Below are 17,721 nucleotides of genomic sequence, written 5' to 3' on the forward strand. Positions count from 1 at the left end.
TAAATATGATTAGCAGTTAAAAAATGCTTATTTGGATTTTTTTATTACATAAAATCATTGATCTGTGGGGAGAAACACAGTAAAAACATCTGTGTCATCTTCTTATCCAAAGCACCCTCAGGATGGCTCCACTCAGCCTTTTTATTTCCAAAAAACTTACACAATGACACACACATATTCACACACACGTGCACACACCAGTGCTGTGAATTTGCAGCATAGCTCCATTGTTGTTTTATGCAAAGAGTCTGAAGTTGGATAGGACACACAGAGACATATTCAAATGAGCGGTGCAGGGTGTACTGCAGAAGTGAACGCTTCTTCACTTAGGAAAATGCTGATGAGCAGCTGCGAATTTCCAAAACTTTTTGTACCAAAACTTCCTATCTTTTAGAAAGTCTATCGCAAACAGAGGAATTAGAGCGGCACAAACTCTCTGGTTGAGGTGAGTCACTCTAGCAGCATCATATAATCTCTGCAGTACTTTCAAAGATTTTATTTTTAAACAAATTGCTATCCATTTCATTCTACATGCATAAATATCAATGTAGGATTTTTTGTGCTTACTAATTGTATTAATTATGAGAATTATAAGTAGGTACTACCAAAGCAGAGTTGGTTGTGGAGGGGAGGGCGGATTAGAATACTCTCAAGATCATTTTCCTGGGTGGCCTGAGTGCTTCATTGTCCTGGAAAAGTTCAAATCCTGTAGGAAAATCAGCTATATTTATCATTACAGATATTAAGATGAGCGCAGACACTGTGGAGCAGTCGGAGGCTCCAGCTAAACAGACAGGTAAGGACGTTTAAACAAAATTACATTTGAATTGAAACAACCTGTGAACAAAAAGGTTGTTTTCAAGCTGTTTCTTTATATGATTTCTCACTTGGGTATTTAAAGAGAGTACTGTAAGAGAGTTCAGTCAAGTTTTTGTAAATGAAGTGTATCTTTATGTTTTTTTACATGCCTATTTATCTTGGTAATCAGAGAGGATGCGTGCGCTTTTTGATCATTTCATCTGGTTTAATTTCTAGTTATCGCCATATTGGCTTGATGGAGAAAAAGTTAAAAAATATGAGGGGACTGTTTCTCACCACTGTAGTTGTATATAGATGCACCTTAAAACTATTTGAATTTTATGAGAAGTTAGAGAAGTAGGTCTTTGTACAGGAATGCACATGAGAGCTAATTTACCAGAGAAACAGACTTTTCAGAAGCTGCAGATGCCGCTGCAAAAACAAAAACCAGGAACCTGCAGTAGAAAAATGTGGAACTTTTATTGAGACAATGGTTGCATGAGGGAAGTGGATGGCTCTGCTGCATGGAAGTGTTAAATGTATGTGTTTTTGTTGGTATTTACTGTAACTAGTGGAGTCTTAACAAAAACACAGAAAAGGAAGGAAAAACAATCAATTTCTGTGACGATGAAACCTTTTTGTGTCGAAATTTTTTGATTTTCTCCAGAACATCCAAACTTAACATTTTAGGTTAACCAATGATCAGACGTGCCTGGGGTTCAACTGTGTTTCCCCAGAGGACGGACTGAACATCTTCATGTTTTAAGTCTTTCTTTTTAAAACCTGTCGTCATGTGTTCTAAGTCCTAAATCCTTCTGTACAAAAAGACCCTAGAAAGCAGCAAAGCCCTGTTATTCTCAGAATTGTCCCTAAATGTTGGAGACTAACAAAAAGGGCGATATTGTAGTATTACTAATCATTTTTCCCCTTCCTTCATAATTCATTTGTAAGTAATAAGTTCTACTTATGTCATGTGAAGTGGGAGGAAAACACCACGCAGGCTGAAATGCTTAAGGCAACAAGGTCTTGAAATATATTCGGAGGAAAACATGGAGTTGGGACACTTGCTCTCATAGCTCAACTGTGGTGCTGAGCTTTTACACTTCTTTTGTCTAAACACTGAAATATGAAGTGAACAAAACAATAGAAATTTAAAAGTGTTCCGTAAATAGGCAAAAAAAAGTCTAAAAGCATGATTGTGGCAGATAAGAACAGATGTCACCTGCTTGTTAAAAGTCAGAAGCTGCTGCTTGACGTGCAGAAATGATGCTTTTGTTTGATTATTTTGCTGTAAAAAAAAAAAAGAGGAAAGTGACTGAAAGTCAAGTTCGGCTTCAGAAGAGAGAAAAACTGTTTCACCAAAGTTTGATCACCATGCTTTGTGCTACACACAACAGTTCTCTCTAATACTTTGTTATATTTTCACACCTGGAGCAACTAATAGAAGAAAAGCTATTAGCTAATAAAATCCTCCCCTCTGTCATGAAGTTCCAATTAATAACAAATGAAGTAATCAGCTTATTTTTTTAGTGGACTGCACAGTTCAAGCCAGTCAAGGGCTTAATTGACTCTAAATGATTTCCTTTATAGGCCGGAGTCATGCTTGTTGATAAACTTAGACAAAGAAAATCAGTGTAACAGGTTATAAGAGATCAAATAAAGTCAAATTTCAAACAAATGGTGCCAATAATAGCAGATACTGTTTCAAATACTGTGCAAGCAGGTTTTTGAATGTGTGTAGGGAAGGACTGGAAAGGATACAAATTAATGGTTTTTATAGAATATTCTCAAAAATATCCTTATATTAGTAACATCTGATAAAAAGAAATGAAATGGAAATAAAAAGAGCGGAATTTGTTTTCCCCACATGTCACAAAATTTTGAGGACTAACTGGTTTTTCATGGAGTTTTGTTGGCTGTGACCCAAACTGTGAACTTGTGCTTTCCCCTTTTTTTTTATATACAACAAAACTGTCACAACAGTGAAGCTCTTCATTCAGGGTTTCTGTGTGGGGGTGGGAAACAGATAATATCGTTCCAGTCACTCCCGGTGCTTTTTTGACGGTTCAACTGTTAACTGTAACTACATAGAAGGCGCAACTGCACCCATTTAGGACTCCCGAACGAATTTAAACAAAACAAAACAAAAAAAAGAATCTATAAGATACAAATAAAAACAGCAGTCCTGCAACAGACTTTTGGGGATTCAGTAACAAGGTGCAACTTATGTTTTTAGCTCTCGTGTGTGTCTTCATGTGAGTGTAGACACAAGCTTCCTGCATTCAGGCCTGATTTGCATGTTTTGTCATTTACATACTGGAACCTTGACTGTAAGGTTGGATGTGCTGTCGGAGGGAGGGAAGGGTGGAGGTGGAGAAGCGACATGTAGAGGAGTTGGTGCACTGGAGGGGGGGAAGGGGGGGCACAGGTATATTTGCATTATGTGTCTCCAGCAACTAAACTGCCTCCCGCACTCTCACTCACACACATCCCAAAAGGCCCAATTTGACATTCAAATGATGGTGACTTATCCAGAAAACCTTTGAGCCGTCCTGCATTGTAATCCGCCCCTTCACACGCGCTCAGCTGAGGCTTCTTGAAAAGATCAGTCTATTTTGGTGCAGCTTGCAGGGCTGCAATATGCAGATCCTACAGTGCAATGTAAACATTTTAAATAAACATGTTTTTTACCCCCCACAAAAAATAGTTATAAGTTTACATTTCCCACAATCATTTAATCTTTTATTCAGTCAACAGTTATCACAGCTATTAAATATATGCAAAAACATAAAGGGATCAAGTTGTAGCATTGTTTGTCAATCCATAGAGTTGTTTTTTTTTAGCTTTTTATATAACAGAAAAATAATCAGATTCAGAATTTTAATCACTGAAAACACAGACAAGAACATTTTAATTGCATTAACTGGTCTTTTTCTAAGAATTTTTACATTAAACTTAAATAATAACACGTGTGGACTGTGGTGCATAACAGGTTACTCCTCATTCAACGGTAATGCCTCACCTGCGAGACTTTTAAGCTACTATGTTACCTCCAAAAATAAAACATAGCAATCTGACTTGACTGGAAATGATTTCACGTTTGGATGAGGGGCTATAAGGTGGATGCATTTATCCTCTGTTCTCACTTATTGTGGCTGTTGGATACAATCCCAGCTACTGCAGGGGAAAAGCACGGTACCCTCTGGACAACAAGCTTCATTCCATGTCAGGGTCTGGTGTCGAAGTTAAAACTAAAATAAAAAGCACAAAGTAAAAAACACAGCGAAAGAACAGGTTAACCACTTGAAGGAGCAAAATTCAATTTTAGTCAAGTTAGACCACAAAAAATAATAATATAGGATAAGACATTTCACAAAGCTTCTTACTCCAACTTAAGCCTTTGGGCCTTTTGATAACAAAAGTAATGTGTAATATGTTACATTTTTAATGAGTTACTCCCAACACTGGTCATTAAATAATCTTTAGACGCTCTTGGGTTCAGTTCTTATTGAATGCGCCACAAGTAATTATTGCAGGTCAGTTTCTAATCTTCCTTTGGTTGTAAACATTATTTTATAAAAAATCGGATTAATCTTTTGAACAGAAATTCATACAAGTTTTAGTCAGGGTTTATGAAATCTCACAGCACTAAAGAGACAACACTTCTTGAAGTGCTAAACAGCAGTCATGTCACAGACAAATGAAAAACATCGGTTTTATTGCTGCTTGATTTGATTTCAACCTTTACCGTGGATCAAAAAATCCTTCTTTACAGGGTGGAATTAACAGGTACATTCTACAGTTGGTTGAAACCAGGGTTATAAATCAGAAATATGATCGTATCACCAATGACATATGGAGTAGCTCAGAACGCCGTACTTGCCCCTCTGCTGTTTAATCCCTGCATTCTCCCTTAGTTGTGTGACGTGACACACAATTTTACGTAACCCTGTCACTAAACCACCATGATCCTATAGAGTCCATTGGAGCAGCTGAACTTTGTGAAAATAAACCTAAAACTTAATTTGGTGTCACAACAGACTCAGACCTGACTTTCAGCACTTACACACAGCTAAATCCTCTTTTCTTCACTGCAATAAAATACTGAACCTTATGTCCAAATAGGATTTACAGAATCACACAAAAGAAAGCAGCCAGCAGCTGAACGCAGCTGTTCATCAACTGTATCTGCAAAAATCGAATTTAAAACATTACATGTTATCATTATCTGAATGATTTTGCCACAAATGAAGCATTGAAGGAAAAACTCCTCCCTGGTTAACAGGATTTTACCTTATTTCGGCATATAAAAACAGCACAACAGCACCAAACATGTCAGTAAGACCAGATCTGATGTCAGTAATAAATTCCCTTTTCTGCATGAGAACTGCTGCAAAGTCACACGCACTGTCCTGTGAATTAAACATATTATAATCCAAAATGACTTTAAAAGATTTTTGTTTTGATTATGATTTAAAATAATTATGCCACCCTACTGCATTTGTTTAAATTCATATTGCTGAATTAGAAAAGACCTCAATAAATGAGCAGAACTATTTTCACACTAATCTGTAACATTAAACAATTAAATTATTCAGAAGTAATTTGAGTATTATTTCTGAATTTTCTGAATGCTGAAGTCGTTTTCTATTTCAACACCTGTTTTTTCTCTCTCTTTTTTTAACTTTCAGAACGAAATGGGATAGACTTCAATCTTCAAGTAAGTGCTGAGTTTCACTTCCTGCGCTCAAATTCGCATGAATGAGGACTGCATGAATGAGGGCTCTGTTTTCATCGGGTTGACTTGAACTGCTTTGTTCAGCTTTTTCCTGCTCGCTTGCGTGCGCCTTCTTTTTTATGTCCTCGTGAAACAAATTCTCATGTAGCTGGATTGGATTCCTCTGAACTTTCAAGATCAAACACCTGCATTAGGTTATTGGGTCGAGTGTGGAGATGACAGGAAACCAGTAAACAATGCACTACTGTGAATTCAGGTTCCACAGAAAGATGAAACAGCTGGCCAGTCCCTCCACTGGTTGCGCTGTTCATTTGATTGTGAGGCTTTCCATTTTTCATCTGTTTGGCACAAACTAAATTCTGAAAGCATCCAAGCTGCTGTTAAATCAGCAACTTAAGGCATATTTCATTCACTCTTTTCTGCTTCAAACACTCTATGGACGTGTGACTTACTCATGCAAAATGCACAAATACATTTTACTAACTTGGAGCTTTAGACTTTTTATATACATATTTTTTATTATGAGCAAATATAAACTCTTATTCTGTTATATTAAGTAGAACTCATAGTTGAGGTCGAAACAAACACGTCCCCAGACATCCATGGTTTCTGAAGGAAAAAAATGTGTTTTTGTCGGAATTGGGATATAAAAATAAGTATTTTGATCTTTTTTTTACTCTAAAAGAAAATCTATGCTTTGAAAATAGTAATGATTGATGATATGCAAAATAATCATCTGTCATCTGACATATGTTTTGAACAAACTTCACATTATATAATGCGATATGTTTTGAATGTATTTTGTCATTTCCTTTACTATTTTTTTGTCTTGAAAGTCCCCTTATTCATCAAAGAAATAGTTAATTGATTTTTACTTGATATTAGTGAGAGATAAACAGTAATGTGTGAAGACAGAGGTCCACTGATTTTATTAAAATTCACTCTTTATGAAAAGTCTAAACTGGGTTATTTTGTTTATAATGTGTATTATTTTTCACTTCCAGGTAAATCTTTTGTTTTTTGCCAGCTTTAAAGTCAGTTTATGGGCAATATTTTTCATAACATGGATAATTCATAAAATTTTACGCTAAACTAAATAGAACTATTTTTTGCATTTCTTTGGATTTTATTTTTATTTTTTCTGTTTATTAGTTTTAGTTCAGGTCAACGTTTCTTTGTGCTTTCAGGAAGTGCCATGGCTGCAGGGGTTAGCTGCTGGGATAGCGAGGGGGGAAGATATTTGCATACCAGTTTGCTCTAAGGGAGGAAGAGTGTCTATCACTCTTTGTGTTATGTTTAGTGGCAAACTGGACCATGAGAAAGTTTCACCTCTGTACAGCCAGTCGCACGAGGCATGACATCTTTAAAAACTGTTTGACGTCCCCTGCAGGACCATGAACTTATATATTTTTGTTGATATGAGACAATATTTTGATATATATATAATATATAAATATATGATTATATATATAATGAATATAGTTTATGCTACATTTCTCAGATAAAAACAGAGGAACTCAATGATTCACCTCATTCAGCCTCTTCGCTGAAGACGGCATGTCTGTCACAGACCTCTCCGGTCCATGGAGGTCAGATGAGTGGGGTAAGACACTATCAAAACTCCTGAGAATTAAAAATAAACGAAAAAAAGGAAGAAAGACAAAGAAGACAAAATACTAGACCACAATTCTAAATGTATGTCTAAACGAGTGTCCACATCATATTGCCACCTAACAACTGAAATGTCAAACTAACATCCTCAGATGTGACAATTATTTGTCACATTATCAACACTGTTAGTTGTTTCTGCACACCCTAGGTCTTAGATCTGTTCAGTTTTCAACAAAACAGAAACTATGTTCAACACTGATGAATGAAAGACCCATCGTTTGAGTGCACTGAAAATTGTGTGTAAAAGTCATCCTGCCAACCCCTTTTATGTGAATTTATGTGCACAGAGTCAATAACATGTAAGTACAGAAAGGAAATTCAGAATAAAGTCTCTATGTTCAAAATTTAAAAGTATATTACAACGTCACAAAATTCGGAATATTTTGGAAGATGAAAATTCGGATTGATTTTTTTTCAGATTTGCAAGTAACATGTGTAACATGCAAGTTACAGGTGATTTGCAAGTAACATGTATATACAACATGTGGGAACCAAACCTCATTTAAACAGGAATTTAACTAGAAGTATTATTCTTCAAGTAGTAGTTTTTAACTTATGAAGTGTTTTGAATAACTCAACCTATTATTTAAAAAAAATAAAATGACAGTGTTCTATAGTGTATTATTTTGAGTTGATAATCTTTTTATGCTGAGAAGTGCCAAATAATTTCAAAATGTGCAATTTCTGCCTCTTCATGCACAGTTACCTTAGCATTGTAAACGTGTGGTGTTAAATTTGATTTTAAAATGTTACAATTTTTGATTTACAATTTTTTTATGTCACCTTTGTTGAGTTTTAAATGTGACCACTGTTAATCGTTGTCTATAAATAAACAGTTTTTTAGATATTTAGTGCAGACGTTCCAATATTTTATATAAAGAGTTTAAGATATGAACTACATAAAAGAAAATGTCTTTTAAAAGTGAATTTTTTCATTGTAAGATTAGCTCATTTATTGAGCACAAACAAAGACATTACATGAGGTGTGTGCACACCAGGTTCTGTGCTCGGTTTAATGTTTGTGTGTTTTTGTATTGCATCAGGAGCTCACATCCTTGCATCCCATGCAGCAGCTGGTCCTGATGCCGCCCACTCACCTGTCATCGCCCTCACCCTTCCTGCTTTCCCAGAGTCCCACCAGCCATCAAGGTAGAACATCAACCAGAAAACTCCACCAAGGAGTCATTTAAGCTGATGTACTGACGCTGAATGGACTGCAGCTTTGCAGGGTAAAAAGCTCCTGTTGCTAAGAATCTGAGGAGAGCTAAGGAAAACAATTGGTTTTGCTGTGAAAACATACCCTGGCATTGCTCATTTTTGATTATTCTTTTCTGTTTGAGCTGAATCATTCAGTGTCTAAGTGCCAATTTCCTCCAGTTAAACCAGATAAAACTTGAATCACTGCTCCTGAGGAAAAGATCCATCGATCAGACGTCATAATGGTTCTCTTTTGGCCCGTTCGTCCAGACCAGTCCATCTGAGTAGCATCTCCAATTTGAGGTCTCTGGTCTCCAGGATGGAAGTTGGAATGAACATTCAAGAATGGATTGTGTTTTACTTGTTTAAGGCAAAAGGAGCTTCACTGCCTCCAGGCTGTTCAGAACTTGTCTTTTAACCCACACAGGCAAAAGAGCACACATCACTGCAGTTTTAAAAACCCCCACTGACTCCCAGCACATTTTAGAATCCATTTAAAAAATGTCAATTCTCCCTTTTTGAGTTCCACATGGTCATTATGTCTCTAAGGTCTTCAGAACCCACAAACCTTCTGGTGTTTTCTTAATTTCTCTGCTCAGGTTTTATTGGTTGTCTCTCTATATAATAAAACTAGAGGAGTTGAACGTTCCAAGAGATGACATTCAACTCTACTTCTATGACTCAACAGAGTCGTTTAACCCTTGTGCTATCTTAGATGACCCCACCCTTACATTGACGTGTTCTCCCTACCATGACAAAGGTGGATAAAGGTGGAAAGATTTCATGTAATCTATGGACACCAGTGAAGATCACAAATCATTGAAGAAAATAGGTTCAGGTGTCTAGTGGGTCCAGATGACCCAACTCCCAACATTAAAGTGCCTAGGATAGCACATGGGTTACAGAACACCTGAAGAACTTTTTATTAAGCTAAAAATGGGGCTTTTAGTTTTGCGAGATATTATAATTTAACATTTAGTTTATCCTTACGTTTTTTTTCCCTTTCTTAATCCAGTTTTTATGTACTTTTTACCCATCGTGTTTAGTACTTGGCAGTTCTTTTTGGTAAAAAGTGATATATAAATTAACTTTACTTACTTCCAAGCTCTTTTTTTTTTATTTGGAGCTCCTGAGTCAAAACATTTTTTATCCAAGCTAGCAGGAAGATTATTGACTAGCGTGGCTTAGTATCAAGAATGGGCCCAAAGTGACATGTCCACAAAATCTCCCAGTTGATCCATGAATCCTGTCTTCTGGTTGCGTCCACCATTTTTCTGAAGATCCTGCTCTTTTGTCCTGCAGCTCTCCTGCAGCAGAACCTGCTCTCTCTTCCAAGCCCGAGTCAGAGCGCTCTTCTTCAGCATCAGTCTGGCCTGGCTCTGACTCCACAGGTACAGACAATATTTCAATTCTGAAAGATGCAGTCATTGGTTCATCACGCAAAAATCTGACTGTTGTTGCACACAGTGACTGTGACGGTGTGGCACCGTCAGATGGTGATGGGACCCACACTGTTTATTGATTTGCTGAGTCTGGTCAGCAGACAAATGCAGGAACCTGCTGGTGAATTCAGACTCCCAGATGTTTCCCGTAGCCTTTACCACAATAAGAGCTCAGAGTCAACTGCTTTCAAAAAGTCATTTTCACCAAACATGAACAAATTTGATTTATATTTATATGAATGGCCACAAGCAGATATTTTCTGGCTCAGACATTTAGAACAAAGGTGTTTTTTAGATATTTTTAAAATTGTATTTACCTGTTTAATTTACAAAGGCCTCACATTCAGTATCTCTAACAAACTTGATTTGATTTGTTAATTTATTTCAAGCATTGTAGTCAAAGCAATAAAGAATTTACACAGATTTAACAAACTCATTACAGAAATGATAAAATGCATAGATTAAAAAACAGAAAAATTTACAAAAAAAAGACACATTAACTAAAGTCAAGCAGAACTTGAATTTTTTTTTACTTTTTACGACTTTGTAAACACTATTTTGAGCTAATGCCGAAACAGAATCTTAAGTAAGTAAAAAAAAAAAAACTTGTTTGAAGCAAAATTATCGTATTTTCTGTCTTGCAAGAAAAACAATCTTAAGTTTTCCAAAAGCAAAATAAATCATCTTAGTTTAAGAAAACATTTCTTACAGACTAGAATCATTCTTCTTTTTTTTCTTATTGTTTTCAAATTCTAAGTATTGTTGTCTTATTTACCGAGAAGCAGGGTTTAAGGGCAGGGATGACCAGTTTAGCTAACTTTGTTTAGTTTACTTTAGCAATCAGCTCTTGTATTTTATAACTGATATTATGTTCTGAGATAACTGTGTTGTAATATTGGGCTGATAAAATTTAATTGAATTATTTCTAGGTGGCCCGTTTTCTCAGTTTAAAAGGATTCTTTTTCTCAAAAAGAAAACAATTAGATGATAAGAGGTTCAAAATATATTTTAGAAACATTTTAAATCCTTTTAGAGGCATACTAAAAGATTCCTGGCAATTCAAACTACTATTCTAAAGGGTTTCAATTTTCTTTTTTAAATCACTTTACATTTGTGATTGGTGTGTTTGGGGTTTTTAAGTAACTTTTTTCTGAACATGTTTGCTGCAAATAAGCTTTTACAGGTTAGGCAGAGCTTTTTTGACTTTGCAGATTTTTCTTAACTGTCGTCAATTACCATCTAGGTCTAGATACATTTTGTTTCACATAAAAAAATTCAGTTTCCCGTTGTTGTTCTGCATCACCTGATGTCTCTTCTGGTCCAGGCTATGAGCCGTTCTGGTCTCGGCGGGTCTTCCATGGAGAACCACATGGACATGGCTCACCTGCAGATACCCAAACACCTGTCAGTACAGACACAGGATGAACCCAGTGATCTGGAGGAACTGGAGCAGTTTGCCAAAGCTTTCAAACAAAGACGCATCAAGCTAGGATTCACTCAGGTAAAAAAAAAAAGTAACAAGGAACACAAGAACATTTTGTCTTTTTTTCTTTAAATCCTGCAAACTTTACATTTATTAGTGGTAAAACTACACTGATCTTAAAACATTTATTTGTAAATCAAAGTTAAAGCCTTTTGGATAAGAGGTGAAACGTCTTCTAACTTTAAAAACTAAGTCCCGATGACATCCCCTAAACCTACTACTATGATGGAATCAACCTGGATGAATGAGAGTTTTCATAGACTTTTATTTGTAAATTTAATTTATTTTGACTGTGGATAGACCTCCGGCACAGACTGCATAAGTTTGTTTTCGTCCATAGGGAGACGTCGGCCTCGCCATGGGGAAACTGTACGGGAATGACTTCAGCCAGACGACAATCTCTCGATTTGAAGCTCTCAATCTCAGCTTCAAAAACATGTGCAAGCTCAAACCTCTGCTGGAAAAGTGGCTGAGCGATGCAGGTAGACAACAACAACAAAACAGTGATTATACATTACTATTTTGAGAAGGAAGAAGGATCACAAACACACAATTTTGATTAAGCATTGATTCGTAACAACTAATCAAATTTTTGAGAATCTGATCATGTTATGATTTAATTCTGAGACCATGCTGCACACTGCATTTTGCCACTTAGCCGGTGAATTTTGGGACATGTCAAGAGTTTGCACTCATGTTGCTTTGACCTTTGACTCAGAGAACTCCCCGTCTGACTCCATGACAAGTTCAAGCTCCCTGCCGCCCCTGATGGAAGGCTACGGACGCAAAAGAAAAAAGAGGACAAGCATTGAAACGAACATAAAGATGACTCTGGAGAAACGTTTCCATGATGTAAGGTTCAAATGATCCCCATTCTACAGCATATGGAGGAGTCAGTTGCTCACAATTGTACAAACACTTGGTTTTCCAAACAAAACTGGATCTGAACCTGAAAGCTTTAAAACAACAAACTGTTTTATTTCAGTTATTTTATTTACAAAAACAGAAATTACGCTCCTGTTAAGCTCAGTAAATGTTATTTTATTGCACCTTTCTCAGATGAAAAGTGCTTCACAATAGTAAAAAATAAAAAAAAAATTACAACCAGTCATCATAGACACATCACAGACAAACAAAGTAAAAGACATCAAAAACACAAAATTGGATGAGCTGAAAGCTCTTCTGAATAAAAACGCCTTGACCTGACTTTGAAAACTCTCAACGTGTCGATAATGTATTGTCATGACGAGGAGCGACCGCTTGAAAGGCAACGTCTCCTCCGGTTTATAGCAGGTTTTTGGAATTTGTAAGAGTTTTTGGTTTTAAGCTTTCAGGGACTGGGCCAAAGAGTCCGGGGTTAAAAGGTCAGCAAAACGTGCAGGAGTTTGTCCATGCAAGGCTCTAAAAATTAAAAACGGGTGACCAAAAAAGTGGTTAAAACTAAATATTAGATTTAATGTAGATGAAAATGTATAATATTTCTTATAAGCCAGTGTCTTCAGGGAGAGGCTTCTTCAAATCCTCTGCAACACTGACCTCTGCAAGAGAACCTTCCCACAAAACCAACATTGTAGTTGACCTTTCGTTCGGCAAATCAGGGGTTGCCACAGCAAATCATTTGACATTTTTTATTTTTCCTTTATGGATCAATTAAGTATTCTCCAATTAGGTTAAATAAATATCTGCTTAACTCCTCCACAGCATGACGGTCATACTATTTACTTATCGGTGACAAATCCTGGATTTTAATACATATATATTTCAAAGTACCTACCTGTGTAGGTTTTTTTGCATTTGATGGTAAAATGCCATGCATATTTGCAATTTTAACATCAAAATCCAAGACCCCCTATCTGAAACAATGAGAAAAAAATGTTCAATATTCAATGCTGATAGGTTTTGTGACCTTTATGTCATGAAAAAGGGCAGGATTCTCTTTAAGTGAAGCTTCACTTAAAATGTGGGGTTAACCTCTTTCTTACCCTTTAGAGTAAAACTCAGAATCTAAAAATTCGCAAATTTTTTGTCCATCAATTGGCAATTTTTGTGGGGATTGTGCAATGTCTAAACACATATAACAAATAGTGTCATATATAGTGAGTAACATAGATGACCAAAATGTTTTGTCAGGACATTCTTCCACACAAAAACTTACCTTTTTTGTTTGTTTTTACCATTTTAAAACAAATATAAACTAGATAAAACCCCAGAAAAGTTATAATCAAGAAAAATATCAATTTATTATATACAGAAAAAAAATAGAACCTCCACATAACAATAAGACTATTTCCAAAGTTTTTTTTGTTTGGTAACATTTGCCAGGTCTCACTTTTAGGCAATTAGAACAAAGTATCTGATTACCTAATGAGAAACATTAATTTGGTATTTCATCTAACAAAAATGTAGGAGTGCTGTCCAAAGAAAATATGAAAATGTCAACCATTAAAATTGTAAACTAGAGTTGAAATCTTGTTCAATCTTTTGCGGTTTAGAACCCCAAACCCAACTCAGAAGAGATAAGCCTGATTTCCGAGCAGCTGTCCATGGAGAAGGAGGTGGTTCGGGTTTGGTTCTGTAACCGTCGTCAAAAGGAGAAGAGGATCTACTGTCCTGTGGCGACCATCCCCGTCAAGTCTCACAGCTACAACTCCAGGATGGTGAGTGAGGATGTCAGCAAAACATTTCCAAGTCATAGAGGGTCACATGACCAAGACACATTTAGTCTTTGAAGGTTGTTCTCAAAGACAGAACCTTCGCAAAACTGTTTATTCAATTATTCAACAATCCCATTTGTTTTGCATCAACAGAAGTAAATGTAAATGCTAATGACCTTTTTATGTTCATGAAAGTACAGAAATATAGTTATACTATAGACTGAAATCCATTAACTCCTTCACATTGTATGATGCTGATTTACAATGTTTCTTTAATCCAGGACTCCACTCAGTTAGCATCACTTTGAAAGAAAAAAAAACACTGAAGAATATTTTTTTATATAAATGGAAAATAAATGTAGGCATGGAGGTATTAAAGGTATTAAAAATTCTACTGTTCTGTTCTAAAATATTGACTCTATCTCAGGCTGCAACATCCCGCTCCTTCAGTCCTCTGGCCTCAGGAGGAGGTAAATGCTTTCCAGCTGATAACTGTGATTCCAACCTGTCCCCTAAAGTCTAGTATTTTTCTACTTTAACAGATATTTTTTACTTAAAAACATGTTTTCTGTTTTGTTTTATTGTTTTAAAGCTGACATTTTTACTTCCATCCTTCAGTATCGTCGAATTCCTCTCCGAACAGTGGAAGCCGTGAACCTTCTCCTAACGGTCTTTCCACGGCTTCTATCACTTCTCAGATCAACCCAGCTTCCTACAGCTCACCAGGGTAAACATAATCACAATTAACTGCTAAATTTTGCACTTTAAGAAAAAACAATATCCTCCTTTTTGTGTATTTTTGCTGTACAATCATCATTTTTGCTTGATTAAACTGTTTTGTGCCCTTTTTAGACCCTGGTACCGCACATGGAATTCCACTGCATATCATCACTGAGATAAACTGCATCATGTTCGGCTTTTTGAAGAGGAGTTCGGCGGGGATGAAGAGTTTTAGAAGATTTCCCCTGTTTTGAACCAGTTTACCATGATAAAGCTGAGAGGGAGACGCTCCGTAGGGCAGAGCATCACTGATGACCACACTTCATCAGCCTTCATTCATGCCATCACCTGCAGCCTCCAGCTGCTCCATTCATCAATCTGTGGTCGCTCTTATTTTGAAAAGACATTTAAAGGCAGTCGTTTCCTTGTTTATCCTATATAAACAGGGACCACATTTTGTGAAGTTACATTCATGCCTTTGTTGTTACAAGTCTTTATACTTTAGGATTTAAGAAAATAGTCTTTGGAGATTAAAGAGAAAAAAAGGACAATCTAAATTATGCAAACTTATTTTCCGGCTGAACAAACTATATCATTTCAAGAGAAAGAATAAACTTTCAGGAGAAGAATCAATTTTGTAGCCCAGAGATGGGTAGCTTAAATTCATTGAAACTCTGCACTCCTACTTCTTTTTGTGATAAATGTGAGGTTGGTCATTTAACATTTGATGTTATGACACTAATCTGACTGAGATGCTGTCGGTAGACTGCAAAGGAGAAGTAAAAAGACGAAAAAAATCTGTTAGTGGTCCAATTCTAAAATATTTGTCAATTATTATTCTTTATTCAATGATTCTGCTTTTCTAGTCTAGTTTTTGTCAAATACATAAATGTACAAATATTTGTTCTATCGTTCATCTGCCATTTGTTTACCTCATTTAAACGTTTCTGACACTGTGTGGTTTTGAAAATGTCTGAACCTTTGAGAAGTAAAAGCACAAAAATAAGGGAGGTTTGGATTCGTTTTTCCTACTTTTAACTACAACTTTACTAAAAGTGTATATCTTTCTGTTCTCTGGGCGTCAGTAACCTAATTTTTATAGGTAATATGGAGGATGTTTGTGCTCATGTTCTATTGCTCTATGTCACATTATGTAATGAAATTTGTGCTCATCCTGGTCCACCTTGATACCTGCTGGTTGCCAGTTTTAATCCCCCTTCAGGAAAAAAAAGCCTCACCTTTTAAAAATGAAAACATGTTGATTTGCTTTTTATTTTGTAAATATTGTAATTTGAGCTGGAGTGGTTTCAACTCAAATGATGCATTTAACGGTTAAAATGAAATTTACTGCATCAAACAAGATTAATTCAATCTTCCTTAAGTGCTGTTGGGAATTAGGCAGTGTGTACTTATTATTTTATTTCAGAAATTTGGAGTCCTGACAGTCTAAAATTTGCTGACTACCTCTCAGATACTGTATTTATGCTACAATTTCAACCTAAAATCTTCAATGCAGGGCAAAATAAAAGACCTAAACTGTAATGAATTCGAGACAAGCATGAACAGACCATGTTGAAACTAAAACAGCATTTTCAAAGTGATTACTGTTAAATTCAATTACAAACATCCTTACATGATGTTGGTCTAAAATTTAAAATAATTAACTTGATTAAACGGAATATAACCACTTGTTTGAGTTTGCAGATGATCTGCAAACTCTAAAAAATTGACACAAAGTTTGGAATTTGTTTTTCGGTAAGGGGTTGCCTCTGTTCATCTTAATGGGCTCAGTCAGGGATGAGTGTTTAAAATGTTCGGCCTTTTTCACGAACGGGTTATAATCTTTGGATAAAGATTTCCATACATGGTCAGTTTCCTACAGCTCCACTATGAGTTTTTAAAAGAAAATTCCCTCCATCTGTGTAAAACATTACTGTAATGGTTACAACTTTAACTGGTTTTAAAAAAAAGACACACAATCTCTGCTTTTTTTTCTCAAATTAAATGCTCAACATTTTCTTGAATACAGGTAATTAACGAATGGAATATCTCTGAATGGAGAAACAGTTTTGCAGAAATAAGGAGCAAACTTTACCAAAACTATTTTTATTAGGACTTTTTTCACAATACAGGTGCAAGTTAGTCATAAAAATTAGGCCCAAAAAGAGCAAGAAAACACAAAACCAAACTTTTAACTTAAAATAAATGTCAGAGTTTTTGATTTTCTCTATCAAGCCATTTCATTTACTTCATATTTACAATTCTTTGTCAAGTTTCAGGTATCTTATCAGTTGACTGTTTTGTGGCCCTTTGTTTAACCCATTTTTGAGTGCTTATTGTATATTTGATCAAATGTTGTGCTTAAATGTAAAGATCTGTTGAATAAAAACAGTGACTTTAAATGCAAAATGTTGGCATTTTCTGGTACAGAAGGAGTTTTTTGATTAAATAACTAATAAAAAGAAATCAAACACAATGAATTCCTTATGTCTGTGGAAACATTATTTTCATGCTGGTTATTACCGTCCTTTCAATCATTAGGACAGATGATACAAGACAAGTTTGTAATTAGAATGTTATTATTTTACAATTTTATTTCCATTTTAGTTATTTTAATTGATTGTGATGTCTTGGTTATTTTCTTAACGTAGTTCTGCATTTTATTTCAGGGCCAAAACTTGAATACATGCGACAAAACCGATGATTCGGTTTGTGAATTCATAACTTTTTTTTCTGAACCCTGTAAAGGATTGTTAAAAATATATGTTTACATTTAGCACACATGGATTAGCTGCGTCTGCAAAATCTTCTTCCTCTCCCCAGAAACATCTATTCACATTAGGGTACCCTGGCTGCAAAAAAAACCCTAATTTTTTTACAGTGGACGTCTCCTTCTGCTCCATCTTTTAAAACATGGTTGAATGAAATGCTGCTTGTGCCTGAAATAGAGCAGATAAGAAAAAATAATAGAGCACTCTTGAGGAAATTTGGCAACCATTTAAACATTTTTTATAAGAT

General features: G+C 35.7%; 1 protein-coding gene across 1 annotated transcript; it reads left to right on the forward strand.

The window, feature by feature from the left end:
* The first annotated feature begins 326 nt into the window (after positions 1 to 326).
* pou2f3 (POU class 2 homeobox 3) lies at positions 327 to 17,183 on the forward strand. Its single transcript, XM_011483990.3, has 13 exons — positions 327 to 445; positions 740 to 796; positions 5,490 to 5,518; positions 7,038 to 7,139; positions 8,251 to 8,356; positions 9,707 to 9,795; positions 11,171 to 11,347; positions 11,670 to 11,811; positions 12,048 to 12,181; positions 13,822 to 13,986; positions 14,411 to 14,453; positions 14,602 to 14,710; positions 14,836 to 17,183. Exons 2-13 carry the CDS (start codon positions 748 to 750, stop codon positions 14,876 to 14,878), a joined length of 1,188 nt encoding a protein of 395 aa, XP_011482292.2. The 5' UTR covers positions 327 to 445; positions 740 to 747; the 3' UTR covers positions 14,879 to 17,183.
* Positions 17,184 to 17,721: the final 538 nt, after the last annotated feature.

The sequence above is a fragment of the Oryzias latipes genome, chromosome 14, assembly GCF_002234675.1.
Source record: "Oryzias latipes chromosome 14, ASM223467v1".
Taxonomy (NCBI): domain Eukaryota; kingdom Metazoa; phylum Chordata; class Actinopteri; order Beloniformes; family Adrianichthyidae; genus Oryzias; species Oryzias latipes.

Coding starts and splice junctions, on each gene's coding strand:
- pou2f3 (XM_011483990.3), top strand. CDS start 748: ATGAGCGCAGACACTGTGGAGCAGTCGGAGGCTCCAGCTAAACAGACA. Junction 5,519..7,037: donor GGATAGACTTCAATCTTCAA/GTAAGTGCTGAG, acceptor TACATTTCTCAG/ATAAAAACAGAGGAACTCAA. Junction 8,357..9,706: donor GAGTCCCACCAGCCATCAAG/GTAGAACATCAA, acceptor TTTGTCCTGCAG/CTCTCCTGCAGCAGAACCTG.